General features: G+C 35.5%; 1 protein-coding gene across 3 annotated transcripts in view; it reads right to left on the reverse strand.

The window, feature by feature from the left end:
* Positions 1-19,086, reverse strand: part of CNTN3 (contactin 3) — an 82,476-nt gene that overhangs the window by 31,962 nt on the left and 31,428 nt on the right. For all 3 annotated transcript variants that reach the window (XM_026857432.1, XM_026857433.1, XM_026857431.1), the window contains exons 3-5: positions 8,942-9,145; positions 8,523-8,625; positions 7,359-7,543 (exon numbers count right to left, since the gene is read on the reverse strand). In XM_026857432.1, coding sequence (XP_026713233.1) covers positions 7,359-7,543; positions 8,523-8,625; positions 8,942-9,145 — 492 coding nt within the window. The remainder of the gene's footprint in view (positions 1-7,358; positions 7,544-8,522; positions 8,626-8,941; positions 9,146-19,086) is intronic.

A 19,086-nucleotide genomic window follows, 5' to 3' on the forward strand; every position in this document is an offset into this window, starting at 1 on the left:
TAATTTTAAAATGAAGTTTTGATGTATTAATACTATACATCCTTCAGAATTACCTAAAACCACAATTAAAACTGTGAAGATAGAGTTTAAAACATTTGTTACAGCTTTCATAGGGTTAAAAAAAGAGCTCCCTTGGCAAATAAACATCACTGTATGAAAGACAACAGTAGTTTATTCCTTTAGTGCTATTTCACACAACAGAACAACAATTTTTTTGTAGCTAATTCATGTGAACTTTCTTTGAATTTATTCAATTTACCAGAGAGTTTATAATGTCAGTATATGTTTCTCTCAGAAAAAGATAAATTCTGGATATTGCATATGGAGAAAACAGATAAAAAGTAGGATGAAACTTGGTTGCAAATATATAGCTAAGGGCAAAAGAATTTTCCAGAGTTAATTTGTTTACCTTAAAAGGTAACAAATTAAAAATCTCACATAAAAAAAAAAAATAGGGGAAAAAAAAGTCCCTGGTGATACAGGAAAATATTATTGTTTAACAGATGAGCTTTGGAAGCATAGAAGGCCAGATTAATTCCTGCTGAACCTCCTACTACAATGGACTCACACCAGGAATTAATTCAGACCAGGGAAATTAATGACTCGCCTATGGCCACAAGAGAAGTCTGCGGCACAGCAGAGACGTGAACCTGTTCCACTGCCATAGGCACAAGACCAGCAAACCAACGTTTGGATGAGGGTTGGTATTAACTTCATTTAAAAAGATTCGTTCTTTTCCAGCATACACGTTTTCCCTCCATCACATATTCTGCAATGCAGCAATAAGATCTCAACAGGACCACGTAGAGTACCATACTTTTATAACAATGATTTTAATTTATAATTTATGTATATATACAATATATATAACTATATATGTATCTATGTATATATGTATCTATGTATATATGTAGACATGCCTACATATATACATATGTAGACGGGCATACAGACATACATTATATATATTTAATTTATAATTTATGTATACATAGGATTAACTTCTCAGAGAAGAACTTACTAAAATAATGTATTAATTGAGATATCAATTTAGGAGGTTTTGGAATTCAACCAGTATTTGCTGACCATGAAACCCTCTGTTACTTCTTTCATTTTGCACATCCCTTACACCCCATGAGAGTTAACACCCTTCACTGATTTGGGGGATGATATCTTTTTTACGCTCTCTTTATCAAGGTCAGCTCTAAAAGACAGAATAACCTCATGTCCACGTCAGACAAGTACTATCTTACTGATACTAATTTTAGTTAAATCTTGAAGGTTAATATTACAACACTAAGTTCAAGAAAGAGCTACTGCTTTACTTCATACTGTCTTTTGGTGTATTTGCCCCCATGTGTCAAGTGCATAAAAACTCAGGACTCCATGTCAGTGTGCTTCCTGACCTAAATATTTATGCAACAAACAACGATGCTTGAATCACTGATGGATCCATACATGTGCAATATTTCACATCTGCTGCCTATCGCTGCTTGAAAGTAGGTTAAGTATCGTCTATTTTCAAGTTCAAGATCTTTGATTAAATTCCATTAATAAGGAAAACATTGTCTACACCACAAATCTTTCTTTCAGGACTCTGCATGTCAGACAATCTCCACAGGAGGGTCTCCCAAGTCTCCATGATAAAACTGGCTTGTCTTGGAAAGTGTGGGAGCAAGACAATTGCTCCAACCAGAAATGAACAGAACAGAGCTTCCTGAGCCACAATGCGAGAAATTTATAGTGCTTGTTCCTTCACAAGAAAGTATTGATGTAGACTTCAGTGATTTTCTTGAGCAAGGCTCTTTTTCTCCTCAAATTACTGACGAAGAAATCCAGCAGAAAGAAAAATACCCTTTTCAATCTGCCACATCTCAAAGTCTTTAATAAAAAGGCTGTAAAAGTATTAGGAACTCTTTGAAAAAGAACAATTCAACTAACCAGTTCAAAATTGAAAAGGCAGCTAGACAGGGGCAATTCCAGCTGGGAATATTCCACTGAATACTCTGAATCTTGGCCAAAATAAAGAGGGTCCATGTTGCAGCAGCTGAGAAAAGTGCAGACAGAAGGTCATGTACCAGCAGGTCTACATACCCACTCAAAACATAAGCATGACTTTCCAAGCCCAGCATTTCTCTTTTTATTGAGCTCTGCCTAACTGTATCTAAATGATTCTGAATATACAGCTTTATTCCTCTTGAGGTCTAGTCACTGTTAGGCATGTTACCTGCTTAGAACATCTGGTTCCACCACCACTTCCACATCTGTGCTCCTGAAGGAAGACTAATGACTTGGTAACAAAGCCTCATTCTCTCATAGAGCTACTGCACTGGCTTGGTGTATAACTTAACTCTGAGCAGACCCCTCTCCCTTCTCCTTAAGCAAGGAACAGGCAAGCAGGCAACGTATCTTCATTCAGACAAAAAAAAAAAAAAGATGATGTCCTGTAAGTTGAGAGGTTGGAAGTTAATTTTAATAGAGTTTGTAGTTTGAGACTGTGACAGGAATCCATATTGTGTGATAGTATTAAGAATTCTTAGGAACTTGCTGTGCAATCTTCATGAAAGATTCATATAAAGTTCCCTTAGGATTAAATACTTGCAGGTAACTGATTTTCTAAAGAAGGTTAGCTGTCAGCCTCATCATCAGTCACCTGGAAAAGCACCAGCCTGTATTTTCCTTTAGTTGCTTTTGCCTAAAATATTCCTTCCAGTACTCATGGTCCCACAGGCAAAAAGTGATACAATTGTATAATCCATAAAATTTATCCTAGTGAGAAGACTCAGTCTTTTTTTTTTTTTTTTTTTTTTTTTTTTGGTGGATACAATCACCCTTTTCTTAGAGCTAATTAGGCCAGGCAGGTCTTCCTGAAGAAAACAACTGTTGTTTCATTACACTCTAGGGCATCCCTGCATGCCGTAAGGAAAGAAAGAACCATTTTTTTAGACTTTTAAGAAACCCTTTGAGATGACTGTTCTGGGGGTTGCTGTGAATGAAGATTACCTGCAGTGAGTGACTCCAACCAAGTTCTTGGAAGCAACAGCTGAAGAAGTTGACACTTCAGAAGTTGTGCTGAGATCTAATTTGTAAATGATTTGTGGAGTACCATGCATGATGCATGTCAATATGTACTTTTGTATAAAATTTCCTTCAAAATAGGAGATTCCAGTGAAAATCTCCTTTTAATTCTGTAAGCCATAGGAACAGCATGAAGGAAAGGCAGAGCTTCAGGCCCATGACTTTTGTCTAGGCATCGTGCTCTCCCAGAGAGTACAAGGTCTGCCATGCCTGCTTGGAGGCAGAAGATAACGGGAAGGTCTTCCAGAACAGTCCCTAAGTGGGGCTTGCACATAAGATGCAGTCTGCTTATACACATATCTTTACTTTGAAATTTACAGTATGAAAGCTGGGCTAGAAATCTCCTTTGAAAATACCTTTGGATACTTTCAGCAGTTGGGCAATAAATTAGAGTCAAAAGAAACTTTCTATAGTTCAAGAGAAAGCAGCTATGAAGCATACTGGGGAAAAAAACAACCTGAAAATGTAACCTTCACTTTTCTAGGGAGTGTATCTGAAAGTCAGGCTATGACACTCATACTGATGCCTACAGCAGTGATGAACCTTATTTAATCTCAAAATGCCAAGTGACTGTACACATGAAAAACATTTTTCTGGTAAAACAATTGGGCCTAGAGAATCATCTAACGTATCCCTGAAAATGTCTATTATTTGACTTCCATTCACAAATAAAAATGTTCTCAAGCAACAGGTAATCGCTACATCACTGGGGAAAGTTTTAGTATATAAAAAAGATGAACAATTTGTCTGTGTAACAAGGCAACTGAATTATTAGACAGCATTGTCAATTAAACTCCAGGCTGATCCAACTCAGAAACTTCTTGATATTATTTATTAATTTATAGCCTTGTAGTTAATGCTTTGAAGATATCTCCATGAACAAGATAGTCAGGATATCAGACAAAAACTTTAAACAGTGAGGTTCTTCCACATGCATGAATATTGTAGTTTCAGTATAATTAACAAAAATACAAAAGTTATTTTTGATATACTAAAAAATTATGTAAAGTTTATGTATTACTGGGGGATTTGCCTTTGCTATTACAGACCACCAATGCAGAGCAAACGGAGGACAACTGCAGAATTTTTTCTCCCTGTTAAACATTCTACCTTGGTACTATCAAGCATGAGCTGCAATAAATCAGCATATGCTAATTAAGAATGTATTTTCTTTAATTATACATTAAATTAATTACTTTATGTATCTCTACCATGTTACATGTTTAATTGCATCTTAAAATACAAAAATTTAATTGTTTTATCTCTCCTCACTTTTCCATGCCATGAAATGTCTCCATGTATTGATTCTTCTTCTATTACGTCTTTCTGGAAAAGGCTAATAGTGATGACAAATGAACATACTAATATAATGAAAGTAAATTATTTATATATTCAGGTTTTATATTAAATCAAAGTTAGATAATCTTGTCCTATTTTTAGCATATTCTGAACTCCCCTGAGGAGAAAACTGGCATTAAACAAATGTTGCAAGTGTACAAAGGACCAAAAAATGAACATTTGATGTTGGGCTTTTCTTGATAGAGTTTTTCATGAGAAAAAAGGAAGATTCATAGTCTGTTAGCAATATTATGAAAGAACCCAAAATACCTATTTTAGAGTATCTATATTAATTATTGACTTCAACTATAGGTTAAGACATATTTAAAACCCACAATGAAATTAGAAAGCACAGACTCATTTTATTTTTCATGAAGAGAGTTACAGATGTGCACAGAATTTCTAAACCAAATTTATAAGCATTCTTGAGAAAACGACTATGGATACAATTAAGGTACACAAACCCCTTCATGGCAAAGCAATGGAATGTTTCAAGCTTTTGTTTAGGACTACTTTATGCTTAAATTACAAAGAATTTTTAAGATCTGCCAAGAAAGGAAAACCTTCTATTTTTCAGTCAAATGGAAAACTTTTGTCTATTTTTTCACCCCCGAAGAGATTTATTTTTCACATTGTTTCACTAAGACAACCTGGAAAATATTAACCCTAATTCCTCTTATACTCTTTCTTGGGTAAGCCAGCAACATGCTCTGTTCTTTTGAGAAGAGAAAAATAAACGTTTTCACTGTTGAAGCACAAAGGAATTTGTCCATTTGTAATGTGTATATTTTTCTGCATATGATTAGCAGACACATCTTAGACTTCTACCAATAAAACGTTTTAACAGCAGCCAACATCCACTAACATTACCACACAGATTTGAGTCATCTTCACCAGAGCTGGTACTTTCTGGCAGATGGATGTTTTTTATTCTAAGTCTCAAGTATATTGCATTAATTTCCCCCAATTACTCTCATCTGCTTTTAGAACAACTTCCTTAAATATTGATCTTTTATTGGAAGACTGAGTGGCAGACATATGGTTAGATTTCTTGATTTCTGGCTTTGATATCAGATGTAGTGGCAAGTCATCAGAAGGTAAGATCTTCAGTTATAGAACATTATTAATCCACAACAGAATGAAAACTCTTCAAAGTATCAAAAAGTGTTAAAATAATCCTATCCTGGAGAAAGACTTGTTGGCATTCTATTTGTGACAGCAAAGCAAGTAGCAAAAAAAGAGAAAGATTACTTAGGTCTACTTAATTCTGCAGAATGGGTTTCATTAAGCAGAACAAATGAAATGAAACAGTTGGAGTGCCATTAATGCCATTACAGGTCTCATTATTCTTTTTAGTCTAAACATCCATATTAGGAATGAATCTAATATGGGTAGACATTTATATTGGAATATGAACTCTATCTGAGGGTTCGAATCCCTTTCTGGATTTTTAATGAAAACGTTCACACTGATTTACTTGCCACAAAACTCGAACTTGCTTTTATTGATTAGCAACATCCTTTGTTTCAGTTCTGTGCCCTTTAACGAGCAAAACAAAACTTGAGAAGCAGGTTAAATATCTCGAGATTGCCCACTGTCGTAATTATATTACAAGAATAATGAACAAATCTACTCTATTTTGTATATAGTTTACATTAACGTGTCTTAAAACTGCCTTGATTTAAAACTGGAGTAGGAATATTGAGCCAAACTGATATATGAAGCACAACTTGTCTGAAACTTTGAAGTATAAAATAAGTCACTTTATAAAATCAAATGCATACTGCCAGGTTTGGAATGACAGATGACATGGGCAGATGAAGCATCCTAGACTTTTTACCCTATGTTATTCATAGTATTTCCCAAAAAGTTGTAATTACAACTAGTAGATGAAAAATTCAGGTTGCTCAGAGTTGCCTGTCTAACCTAACCTTGAACATTTCCAATGATGGGGCGTTGATTCAGTGTAGCTATTTATTGGGAGGTTGGAGGCAGAGGGGAGATGTCCCTTTTCCTTCCTTCTTGTAAAATCTGTTGTGCCTTAAATTAAAATCTTCATTGACTAAAATCTACATTGCAGCATTCCTTGTGTTCTAGTAAACAGCAGCTTCCCGTACAGAAGTAGTAAACAGAAAGAACACTTGCTTGAAGTTGCAAAGTAGCTACACAGTCTATGGTTTTTTATATAATTAAAAAAAAAAAAAATCTTTGCTCAAATATTCCTATATGAGGAACAGCATTCTAAAGCACAATGTGAAACACTTTAAATTGCCATTTACCTAAAGAAAATTATATTTGCTGAGATCTGGCTTTAACAAAAATTGTCAATTACCACTTTGTGGCAAATCACTCTAGCTTTAAAACACCACCAATGTACTCTGCTGATACTCATTTCACTCTACAGCCTTAAATGCACAAAAGACTGCCTGTTTTCAGCTATTAAATTTCATATTATTTCCTTTCCTATGCTGGATTATATTCTCTCATTTACGTGCTCATTTTAAAATAAAATTGGCCATTTTGAAAGCAAAGGATTGACAATATCTACCAGTAATCTTTTCCTAAAGCAAGATAAAATTTATATTTCCTGTAAATGTGAGGCCTAAATGAACCCCTAAATTAATCCAATTGATTGAAAATTCAAGGTTTCACCAATGCACCAATAAGAATTTTTTAGAAAAAAGTCTTTCCATCATTGTAAAATAAGCACAAGCGCTTTCTAAACTACTCTTAGCAACCCTTTTGAGCCTGGCCATTTACTACAAGTGTTGTGCAAAAACCTAGTGCAGAAGTTCTCATTCTCTGTGAGTAGTTAAGATGTCACGGAATTTTAAGCACAAATGCTTGATGGTATTGTAGAAGCTATAAACCCCGAAGTACCCTATAGTTTATATTTCATGTAGAAAGAAGGGTAAGAGAGAAGGAGAAAGCAAGTTTCCTACCATAGTAAGTGAGACGTCCTCTTGCAATGTTTTTTCCTCTTGAGTTTTCAGTAATACATTCATAAAGTCCTGCATCCTCCTGCTGGAAATTAGGTATTTCAATCATGCCATTGGACTTCCTCAGCTTTATTTTACTTGGAAATGGCAGACCATCGGTTCTTCTCCAATTAATCTGAGGCACAGGGCTAAAAAGAAAATAATGGGATTTTAAACACCTTAGGTTAAAGCACTTGATTGTCAAAATTAGAAACTTAAGCTAATCTACAATAAAACTCAGAAGCGACTAAAAGCTCGTGTTTAAAAGAAGTATTCATATTGTATATGACAGGTGGGCAGACACTATGGCAACTGATTTGCACGTACAGTTCTGTTTCATACTCTGTAATTTGTGGTACCATATTTTTCATTAATATCTGTGTGAATGTCCAATGACTGTAAAATTTCTTGCAAATCACCACTGGCCTGCCCTGACAACATATGAGATTTACCAGTGAGTTCCATGGAAGGGGAATCAAGGCAAGGCTTCTGAAATTCCCATCCTACAACAGCCATTCATTCTCCAACTTTATAACTTTCATTCACCTAGCTGGGGAGCCAAAGCAATAGCTTGCAATTAAGTTATCAATCTGGCACTTATAAATTATGAACAAAGCTGTCTGCAAATAAACCACAAAGTGGTAAGTAAATACATTTTCAGAAACATAAACGCATTATCAGATAATTTCTGAAATAGAAAAGATATCAATTGTGTGTGAAATATCATTCAGAAGAGGAATGCATTTTAATCTGAGTATTTCAGATATAAAGGAAGAACAGTATTATGAAAGCATCAAGTACATTTAGCAGTAAAGCTAGGCAAAATTCTCAGACTTCAACATTTCCTTCTACACAGAGAAAGCAGAGCTAGGTCAAAGGACGTATGCAAAACTGCATATCCTCTTCAAGATAATTTGAAATGTAATGTAAATTCCTATATTTTACTTCTAAACAAAATAAAAAGTTATTCCAAGACCCTTTACCCTCTTATTCCAAAGCAGTAATTGTGATGTTCAAAACAGGGTCTTTAGAAAACACCACCAAAACAACTGCCAGAGCTCCACATCTCTTGTGCATATGAACTCTAATGTGCTTCAACTTTCAGTATGGGTGAAGTCAAAAACTTACTTTCCTAGTGCAAAGCATTCTAGCTTCACAGTTGACCCTTTAGCCGCGGGAAGTGTCTCAGGAAACTGAACTTCTATTTTTGGTTCATATTCTCCCATCACACCTATATGAGACAATTGAAAAATGTAATTCTTAATAAGTAAAGCCTTTCTTCTCTTTAGTGTTACATCATATTAAAATCAAAATCAAATTTATTTCTCTTGCACTCCACTTATAAAGTGAAGCGTAAAGACCTGCCAGTGAAATCGCTGTCAGACTTAGTGGAGGAAGAGGAGCATGCAACACAAAACAGTATCTCCTTATAAAGCAGTCAATATCTGAGAATGCTTGAAGAGTTACACTGTAAAAGACAAAAAAAATAAAAAAATCACTGATGACTAGATATGTTATTTATTCCCAGTGCAGAAGGGAAGTCATACCATCCGTGCGCAGCACTAGAGGAGTTGGCGACCCAAGAACTTGGCTGTTGGTCACAGTGCTGGTTACAACGCAGGTGTAATTTCCTACATCCGATGGCTCAACTTTGGCTATGTAGAGGTGACCAGTCTCTTGAGACACAAATCTCCGACTGTCCTCTTGTACAAATGATGGATATTCATTGAAGATCCAAGCAAATGACAATTCTAGTTGGTAATAAAAAAGAAGTAAAGATGTTTGGTAGGGTTTTTAATGTTTTTTTCTTCAAAGATCAGTTTACTTTATTATTGTATTTTACAATATTGTATTATATACAATACTGTATTACATAACCAGAGAGCCAATGACTGAGAAAAATAAATCTTATATACCACCATAAAGTAGCAAAAACCAAACAAAGGGCAAAACAAACCCTTTTTCACTAAATCCCTATCTCTTCCAGCAGAAGAAAAAGGTGAAAGGAATACAAAATGGTTTATGAAAGGATAATTTAGCAGTAGGGCTCACCAGATGGCAAAACTTTTTTTGTTTTAAATATAAAAATCCAATTTAAAAAAATCTCTACATGATATAGCAAAGTAGCCCTCACTACCAGTCATTATGGTCATTTGCAAGGAAAACCACACTTCAAAAGATAAACCAAGAGATTTGGCAAAACTGTATCAGAATTTGTTTTTTCCTAAACACAACTCTGAGCTGTGTGTGTCCAATTTTAATTGGCAAAACCCCTTTCCTGTGCAAGACCATGTGCTTGTCTCATTCATATCCTACAGAATCAAAGGAAATGAATTTTTAATGTTTTTTCAGGCAAGAAATAATTTTTCACCCAAATGCCGTTCAGCTGAAAGTTTATAAAAAGATTACAGCTTCTGCAAGAGCTAATTAGAGACGATTATAGCTTGATTGACCTGCCTTCATGTTAAAATATCTTGTAGCATTTACACTGCCCCTACAAAATGGAGATCATCCCTTTTTGCACAGGTTTAATTTGAAAGTGCATACATTTGGATGCAGTCATGAAAGGAAGAGTACACATTTCCATAACCCTCACAGTTGAGTATGAATATGCACCCAGGAAAGTGCTAAGCCAACAGGACCAATTTAACACAAGGTAAGATTGTGCAAATGAAAAAAACATTCAATAAATGAAATTATTAAAATATTTATGGACTGGCTAATGCAAAAAGGGCATCAAATGAAATGACTTATCATAATTGCATTCAATTCTCTTCTATCAATATTTAAACTCCTGCCATTAACATGATTTTGCAGGAGCAGTTTGTATGAACAATTAACAGTCTCAGGACTTTTCTCAAGAGTTAAACTTTTGTGAGATTTGGAAATATTGCTTGTTGAAAACAGCTATCTACCCTTCTGGAGTTGCAGCATGTCTTCTCAGATGAAACAATGACTTTCACTAGAAGTTCCTTCCTACATAACAGGATAGGTGTGATTAATTTATAAGGAAGGCCAACAAAGATTTGCCAAGAAAAGATAGGGCAGCTGATGCATTGGGAAGTAAAACCCTCTGATCTAGCTTGACTTGAGAAAGACTTCTGAGATGTGCCACGAGTCTCATACACCAGCCAGAGAATATTCATACAGTCAACAACAAAATATTCTGTACAGCTCTTCTCCCATCTTACAACACAAATACCAAGATGTAGGTGTCAGTGGTTTGCTGTTGAATTGAGAGGGCTTGTTGAGTAAGAACTGTGCAGCAGGGAGGTGGCATCTGTGCACCATTCTGGCTATGGTCTGGCACTATTCAATATCTATCAGTGACTTCAAATAGAAAAAAATAAAAATTTTTAAAAAGGTAGAAAAGAAAAAGTATGCCCAAAGAGTCTGAAGGGGACTACGACCTCTTTGAGAGTAAAGACTATATAGTCTTGCTAAATGGGAAAGACTGGAAACTAAACCATGATTTCATTTCTACATAGCACCTGGATGAAGAGAGTGATCACAGGGCTGAGGAAGAGGCTGTAGATCAAAATAGGTATCAACTCAGGAATGGTAAGAAAAAGATTAAATTACATTTTCAGCCCTATATCAAACTCAGACATCCACAAAAGTGTGGGAAGCCAGGCTTTATTGGTTCTAGTATTTATTGACCTACTTGTTTTCCTTAGCTCAAAGTATTATTCAATTAAAAAAAACATTATTCAAAACATTGAGAGGGGATGGACAGATCTGGATACACAGCAGGAAAATAAGCAGCTTGATTTCGTTCCTACTATATTGGGTTAAGTCAAGAGTAAACTCATTGAAATCAGTCATTATGATTATGAAAGCCATGCAAAGTGTATTCCAGTTTAATTGGATCCTTCACCAGCCTATGAATAAGCACTCCTGGAAACCTAATTTCCCATTCAACATATATTTTCATCGACACTCTTAAGAAAGGAGCAGGGTGTTTCTTTACCAGTGCCCCACAGCCAATATCTCATTTGATATTTATTGTACTTTACAAAATTGTATTCTTATTTTAAAAAAAATTCATATTAAACAACTTGTTCTGTGATTTATTATGTTTACACCATTTGCCTGTTGCTGATCCTAGGCACCTCAAGGGATATAAACTCACTCCCTCTCTGTCAATTACAAGTTTTCAGTTGATTTTGTGTTATAAATGGAAGTAATATGTCTCTCCTGGGCTTCCTTGGAGATCTAAGCCTTTGCTTTCCCATGCATTTTTTCCTTATTTGGCAACCATACATGGATAAGGTATTGGAAATTACAGTTATTACTCAATTTTTATTTGTTTACTACATCTTGGTTGGCTTCTTCTCTTTATTTGGCATTATTTGATTATTATTTACTGTGCAGTCAACAAGCCACAATACACTCAGCATGCTCATACTGTTCCAGGTACTTTGTGCACGTAAGTGTTCAATTAAAAATTGCTTATAAAATTGCCTGTCATCTTTAAAAATAAAATTTTTACAAAATTCAACAATTAAATCAGCACGGCCTTTGAGGTCTACCATGGTTATTTCCTGCCATCTATGAGCCTTAAAATACATATCTTCACTTTCTCTATATAAAAAAAGGCTGCTAAAGGAACATAAAGGGGTAAGCCCTACACATTTAGTAGTTTTTAAATTGGGTTCAAAGTTAGGCCTTAAGCTCATGTACATGCTTTTGAATAAATTGCTTTTAGTTATATTAAAAGTCTGGGGGGTTGGTGGAAGGCGGAAAAGCATATAGACCTATGACCAAAAGAGGGACATTGCATAAGGTTTAGTTTATCCACTAAATGCATGAATTCTGAAGGTCATCTCTTGCTCCTTTTGTGCTGGACCAGCACTCTTATACATCTGCTTAATAATGGTACATGCTAGCCCCATAATCCACACCAAATATGATTTCTAAAATAGCCAAAAGTAAGTTATGTCAACAATACTGTTCTGAAATAGATTTAAACTTATGTTCAAAACTGGATTTCATTTAGTGAAGCTGATAATTCTGAGAAGAAATTAAAATACTTGATTTTGAGTGCATCAAGCTGACTGAACAATAGTTAGCGGTTTTCTCTTTTATTTTTTACAGAAAAGAAGGTTTATGTCAATCATTGACACCCATATCCATGTTATCTCCATACAGTTCTCCATATTTTACAATATTTTGTAATAGAAATAGAATGTAAAGCTGCGGAATCTTGGTATTTTTTGTCTTCAACTGGCGCTCTGCCTAACCCCCAGGATGGCATATAGCTTTTAAAAACTGTTTGCAAGAAAGTAATCAGACAAAATTTAGCAATGACAGAAACAGCAATTAAAGACATGAGAATTCGTAACAACTAGCTATTTTGAATTATCTACCTTAGTGTTGAGAGCAATGGAGAAGTAACACTAATTTTGAGAGGATAATGACAGAATCTGTAATTAAGGAAGAAACCAATTAGTTCACCATTTGGCCCACTTTCAGCTTAAACTGTGATGAAATCACAGAAAATGAAGAAAATCCTCTTGTGGTTTGTGGATGAGCATCACTCAGGAAGGAGCAAGCTCTCACAGCACAGACATGAAACAACTGGGTATGGTCTTGAGGGACAGTCACACACAGAAATACCAACTTGTCAACACTGCTGAGGACAGCTCTGTACATCTGTCTGCACAGGAACCCCTAGGAAAGTCCAAATTATTTAAAACTAGGAAATTAATTTGCATGAGGTAAAAGGACACTCTTAGCCTAGACAAACTGTCCGTAGTTCACTGCAGCCTAATCCTTAGAGAATTAAACTGCTGTGGGCTTAAGTCACTGTACTTGGGGATGAGTGCCCCTAGAGGGTATAATACTGCATCCTATACAATCTTCAGACTTCTTTTTTGACTTGGGCAAACTCTAGCTACTTTATTAGACTTAGCCCACCACCTTGAGTACTCCATCCTTCCTTTAGCAAGCCAGCACAACCTGCTGCAATGCTATTCTTGGTGCCTGCACTTTGGCCAAAAAAACAGATAATACTTTATCTTTGCCATAAAATAAATCACACCTTTCTCAGTTTTTTTGGCAAACATTAAGATTTTTATTTGTAGAACAACCTTTATGCACTGTAAGAGTAAGGCAAGGTGTTTACATACTCCAATATGGGATCCCATAACGTAGGCGTAAACTGGATATTATAAAGTTTTCAGGTGCTGATGTCAAAAGTGATATCATTTTGACAATGAAAAAACTCTTTGGAATTTTATTGGAAATAAATTATACATGATTTCAGGGGTTTAGGGTATATTCTTGAGCACTTTAAATACCCAGAAATGGAAAAGTTGTCCTAAGTATGTTCAGCTGGGCGAAACGAAACAGACCACAGTCTGTGTATTTCCGAGGGGGATCCTGTACTGTTTGCATGCAAGTAGTTATATCACTAATAACACAAAGGTCTTTAGCTGCAGTCACACTTCAGAGCACAATCTATCTATAAACTGTAGGTTGGTAGTTTACTTTTTGTTGATGTTTTCTATAGAAAAATAATGACAATTACAAAGAAAGCACTGTAACAGCGCTTGAATTGTGGTCAGCAGGAGTAAGGCAAGACAGTGAGTACCTGGTTAAAATAGTTGTAACATTTTCCCAGTTTGGGGAAAAAAAATGTTTGGAGATTTATAAATGCTTCTGAAATTCCCCCTGAACTCTTTAGAATAACTCTCTTTTGGCTGAAGATATTCTGGTTTATACAAAATGTAAACTGCATGACGGGAATCTGCGTCCAGATACAAAAAGTGAAGAACGTATCTTGAGAAACTAATTTTATTCCAGAGCATAATGGAAACACTCTGATTTGAAACTAATGTATACTATTAGTAATGTTGGCATAAAAGGTGAATTATTTTATAGATAAAATAAAAAGATCAATTTTCAGCATGCTGTGCAGGTAATTAGGCATGCAACTTCTGCATATGGAATAACCAGAACAGTGAGAGCAGTGCAAGACACCTATGTAATATTCTGCAATTTCAATCTAGACATTTAATGAGAATATTGAAATGTTTTAGCTGAAATTGCAAGGTTCCTACTTCAGGCTAACACTTAATTTTCATTTTTAAATGGAATGTGGTAAGAGTCCACTTGTTTTCTGATTTTGAAATAAGCTAGTGTGATGTAAAAAAAGATGCAATTCTTTAAACAGTAGCAGCATAGATTCTATTTTTCTCTGCTGCTCCCTCACCTACACCACAACCACAGAACCAGCTAAGTAGCAACTGCACACACTAGTCTGGTGGCTGCCACAGGTGACAGAGCTCTGGTCACGCAGCATAGCCCACTAAAGGTCTGGTCTTTATACTCAACAATTTTCTAAGGCTTTCGAAGCAGCATCAGAAGCAAAGCACACTACTGTCATTAGAACATGAACATTTCTAAGCTCATCCTTGGGAAACACAGATGTCCAAGAGTGGCAGTGTTATTTCTTTATTAATACCACAGAAAAACTCGTGGTAAGTGTATTTCCAAACAGCGTATCCACTGGAAAAGCAGCTCAGCAGTATGGCCTTGCCTGCTGTCTGTCTTCCTGCCACCCCCATCCTGTCACATGCGGGATCTGACCATTAACTCGTGTTAAGTTTCAAACTAAACATGACTTTGTAATATAAAAGTGCTCCTTAACTGGCAGGTTAAATGTTCCTTGGTGCTCCGAAGGAAATCCAGATGCTAATAGGAGAGTCTAACAAAACACTTTTCTACATTTGCGTTCCAGTGCTGAATAAAAACCCAATTTCACTTCCCCTGTAGCTGTGCGGGATGATGGATTAGTTTCTCTTTATCACATTTTTGAACTAATTGTTTAAGACTAACTGTGTCATTCAAAGTGTACTGGCTCTGATCAAATTGTTCGTACTCTGGAAGTATGTAGAAAAGTAAGAAACTGCTTTAGGAAGCAATATTTAAATACGTACCCATTAGCCATATCCATTTCAAATGACAAATTGTTCTTTTAATCATGTCCCTAGAACTTTACATTTAATTGCTCAGAGCAGTTTTAACAACTCTGTTGTGCTTTTTCAATAGTTGGAAGTATTTTAAATTGCTTCCTGCCTATAATAATTTTGAGGATAAAAAGATGATAGTTTAGTTTATTGCTCAACTAAAACACATCTGATTTCTTCTGAATGTTAAATATTAGGGAGCTAAACTAAGGGAAACAAATAGAAATACCCAAGAGTAAATTTTCAAAGGAACGTACTAATGTTTATAGATGGAAGTAGTAATTAGTGACAAATTTCATTTGGTAATCTTGCACTAATTTAGGAGAAGGTACTTGGTAAACCCCTGTGAAAAACAAAAATTACTTTCAGTACTCTTGTTAAGAGTGTAATGATCAGCTATGACTGTGTGCTGGGACTGCAGCCATCTCCCTCTGCCTCTTTCTAATGCATTATCTTGTTTTCAAAGAAAACCTCAAATATTTTAGTAGAGAAGATAAAGAGCTGGAGGAGAAAGACCCCCACAGTAACAATTTAGGGATAAAGATAATCTTGGTAGAGGGCTAAACACAGTTATTTTCTCCAATTTTCTCCTATTTTTCCCAAAGCATACCTGAGATACCTGGGACTAGCTAAGTGAAAAGGCTAAACCTGAACCTTTTTCCTTGCAATTTAGTTCTGCCTAATCTAGCTCTCCCTCTTTCTTTCCATCTCCCCTTCTTACAACAAATACCTCACCACCATGAGGCATTGTTTCCCATCAAAAAATTCTTATCCCATATTGCTGCCTCTTTCAGTTTATTCAGGTTCAGGAAAGAGGGCTATATATAGTGCAAATCCCAGAGCCTTTTGAGGTCTTGCAGAGTGCCCACATTTTGCTGATGAAACTTATGCTGTATTATTCCCACAAAAGTCTGCTCTACTCCTTGCTCTCTCCACAACAGCCCACATTATACATGCTAGTACTGTATGTATTCAACTCTCTGAATCTTAGCGAGAACCAATGTTCTGCAGCTAGCACGAGCTGATCTAGTCTTATGAAAAACTCCTTCTTGGACTACAGGTGAAATCACACCCTTGACTACCCAAGACTGTAGGTTCTGACATGCTCTCTCACCCCACTAATGAAAAGAAAAATCTAGCTTTAAAATACTGAGATTTAAGAATATTGGTTTGTTTTTTTCATTTGTATAGTTGGGAATGCTACTTAAAAAAAAAAAAAGAATACTCAAAGGCTAGAATCTTTCCTTAAAAAAAAAGCTGCAATGTTCTCATAATTTTGTAGTGGGTATTCAAGATGTAGTGCAAAATTTATGAGAGCTATTATTACTGATCACAGATGCTTCGAGGCTTTATGATCTACTGACTACCTGGCTATGAAGCTATCCTTCATGATCTAGATACATCTCTTAGTTTAAGACTAAAAGACAAACAAATATCCAAGATAGAAAATAGAAATACTAATATATTCATCTGTTCAGTGTCACTGATGCGCATAATGAAACATGGAGTCAATAGAGTTTTGTACAAACTTGGGAGTGGTACGTGCTTGTCCAGTTTGCCCTTTCCCAGACTGGAATCATGCATCTTTTGCTGAAAGTTTTAGGCCAGTTATACACCTCCATACTAGCTTAAAAATAAGTACTGTAAAGTACCTGCAAATGTTGCACAAATATGTAAGGATATGCTAACTTTAGTCTGGTTTACTTCAGTCTGGAACACAGGTTTATCAAAAGAAGTAGTGCTTTAGAAAGACTGCATTTGACAAAGTGCAGAACACAAGAGACTGACTCTATAGCACTGGTTTGTTCCTAGTGGTGAAAATGATGCTCTGACAGATAGAAATCATCGTAAATTCCAGCTGTGAACGTGTATTATTGTCCTTCATATGGACAAATATAAGTGTCACTTGCGTACCATTCGATTTCAAACTGTCAGCTGAAATTTGTGCAGATGATGATGACACCAGCAGGACTACTGCAAAATATATTTTAAAATAAAAATACCATTTCTCCTTGGCAGATTGAGATCAGCTCAAGAACACTATGGAACCATTTTTAAGGCCATTGCTTTTACAATATTCAACATACTATTCTCCTTAGAATGCATTTTTGTGCGAAAACCTCATAACGTGCCTACTGCAAGTATGATTTATTGCTCATGCCCAGATGAGTGTCATCCACAATCTGCAACAAAAACAAAAAAATAAAGATGCAAAACCAGGATGCTTTCCACCTTCTGAAAACACTCTGATGAGCAGTAGAAAAGAAACAGTATTCTGGAGTTCTATCAGTTTGATTTGGCTTTGTTTTAAGGGTATGAAATGTTTCCAAAGCAAAGTAAGCAAAATCAATTAAATTTGCAGTTCCCAGAAAAGTAGTATGTTGATATTCAAGAGTTTCAGAAAAGAAATATTCAAAGCATCAAAATATTTCTGGCATACGTGATACTTTCCATGCCATGTTATTCATGAAGCACAGTCTTGCTGGAACTTGCAGGTCTCCAAATGGCAATACAACAGACATGAGCAAAAATCTGCAAGTCTAAATACCAATTTGCAACAGACATGACATTATTCACTGAATGATTTGTCATATTAAACAGTGAGCAATACATTGGGAACTATTTTTCCATGACTTAATATTATTTCTTATCAGCATGTCACAACTTTAAAATAATATGCTATAAGCTAAATTGATCACTATATTTCAAATAGTCTTGTTTATTGATTAAGTCGACATTTATCAGAGCATGATAGTAAGATGAAGAACATTCCTGCTACTTTGTAGATGCAGAACTATCCTTGCCATACCACATGAAATAGGAACACATATCACACGAGGCTAGTCATGAATATAACACAAGCAGAATTTCCTTGCAACTTCCAAGCAACAGTTTTTGTTGCCTCTACAATGTTCTTGCCATTTACCTAAATTCTTGTGGGCTATGGTCATATTCCACACAGCAACAAGGTAAGTGGGAGTATAATCACCAACACAGACTAATGCCTAGTTTTTCCAGGCAAGCCTGAATTCTTTGAAATGTCTGCATAATCCTCAAGCAAATCTTTACTTATACCATGAAAAATCATCTTTTTCTCTGTGTCTAAAGCAGTCCTGAAACCACCACAGACAATGTAAAAGGTCTATGCCTCATTGCTGCTTCCTCACCTGTAGAGCAGCATATACCTCATAAATCAAAAAAAAAAAAAAAAAAAAAAAAAAAAAAAAAAAAAAGCAAATATAAATCACTATATAGCAAATAGAAATAATAGCTGAAGATAAGCTACATGATAATCAAGATACACATAGAGTAGTAACAGTAGGTAAAGCCCTAAAGGGACTTGAGATTTGCTTTACTTGGGGTTTTGTCACTCCTTAGATACTGATTTTGGAACAAAATCAATAGTAGAGAAAATTCATTTTTAGATCTCCGTATGTCTAGCCTTTTCCATTCTTGGCAGAATGGAAAAAAATTAGCCTCACATGAATGTTTTTTAACTGGCTGTATGTTAAGTGTGTCCAATATTAAGTTTTGTATGTTGAAATGTTTGTTACATCAACGGTCCTTTAAAGCCAAAGGCATAACAAGTAAACAGTCACAACAGCTGTATAGAGTTCAGTACAATTTACTGGTTATAACAACTGAAGACGACAGCAGAAGATCTACATAAATCAATTTTAGATGTAATTTTATCTTTTGAGTATGAGAGAGATGATTTA

This window comes from Athene cunicularia, assembly GCF_003259725.1.
Source record: "Athene cunicularia isolate RWA chromosome 12 unlocalized genomic scaffold, athCun1 chr12_part1, whole genome shotgun sequence".
In the NCBI taxonomy this organism is placed as follows: Eukaryota; Metazoa; Chordata; class Aves; order Strigiformes; family Strigidae; genus Athene; species Athene cunicularia.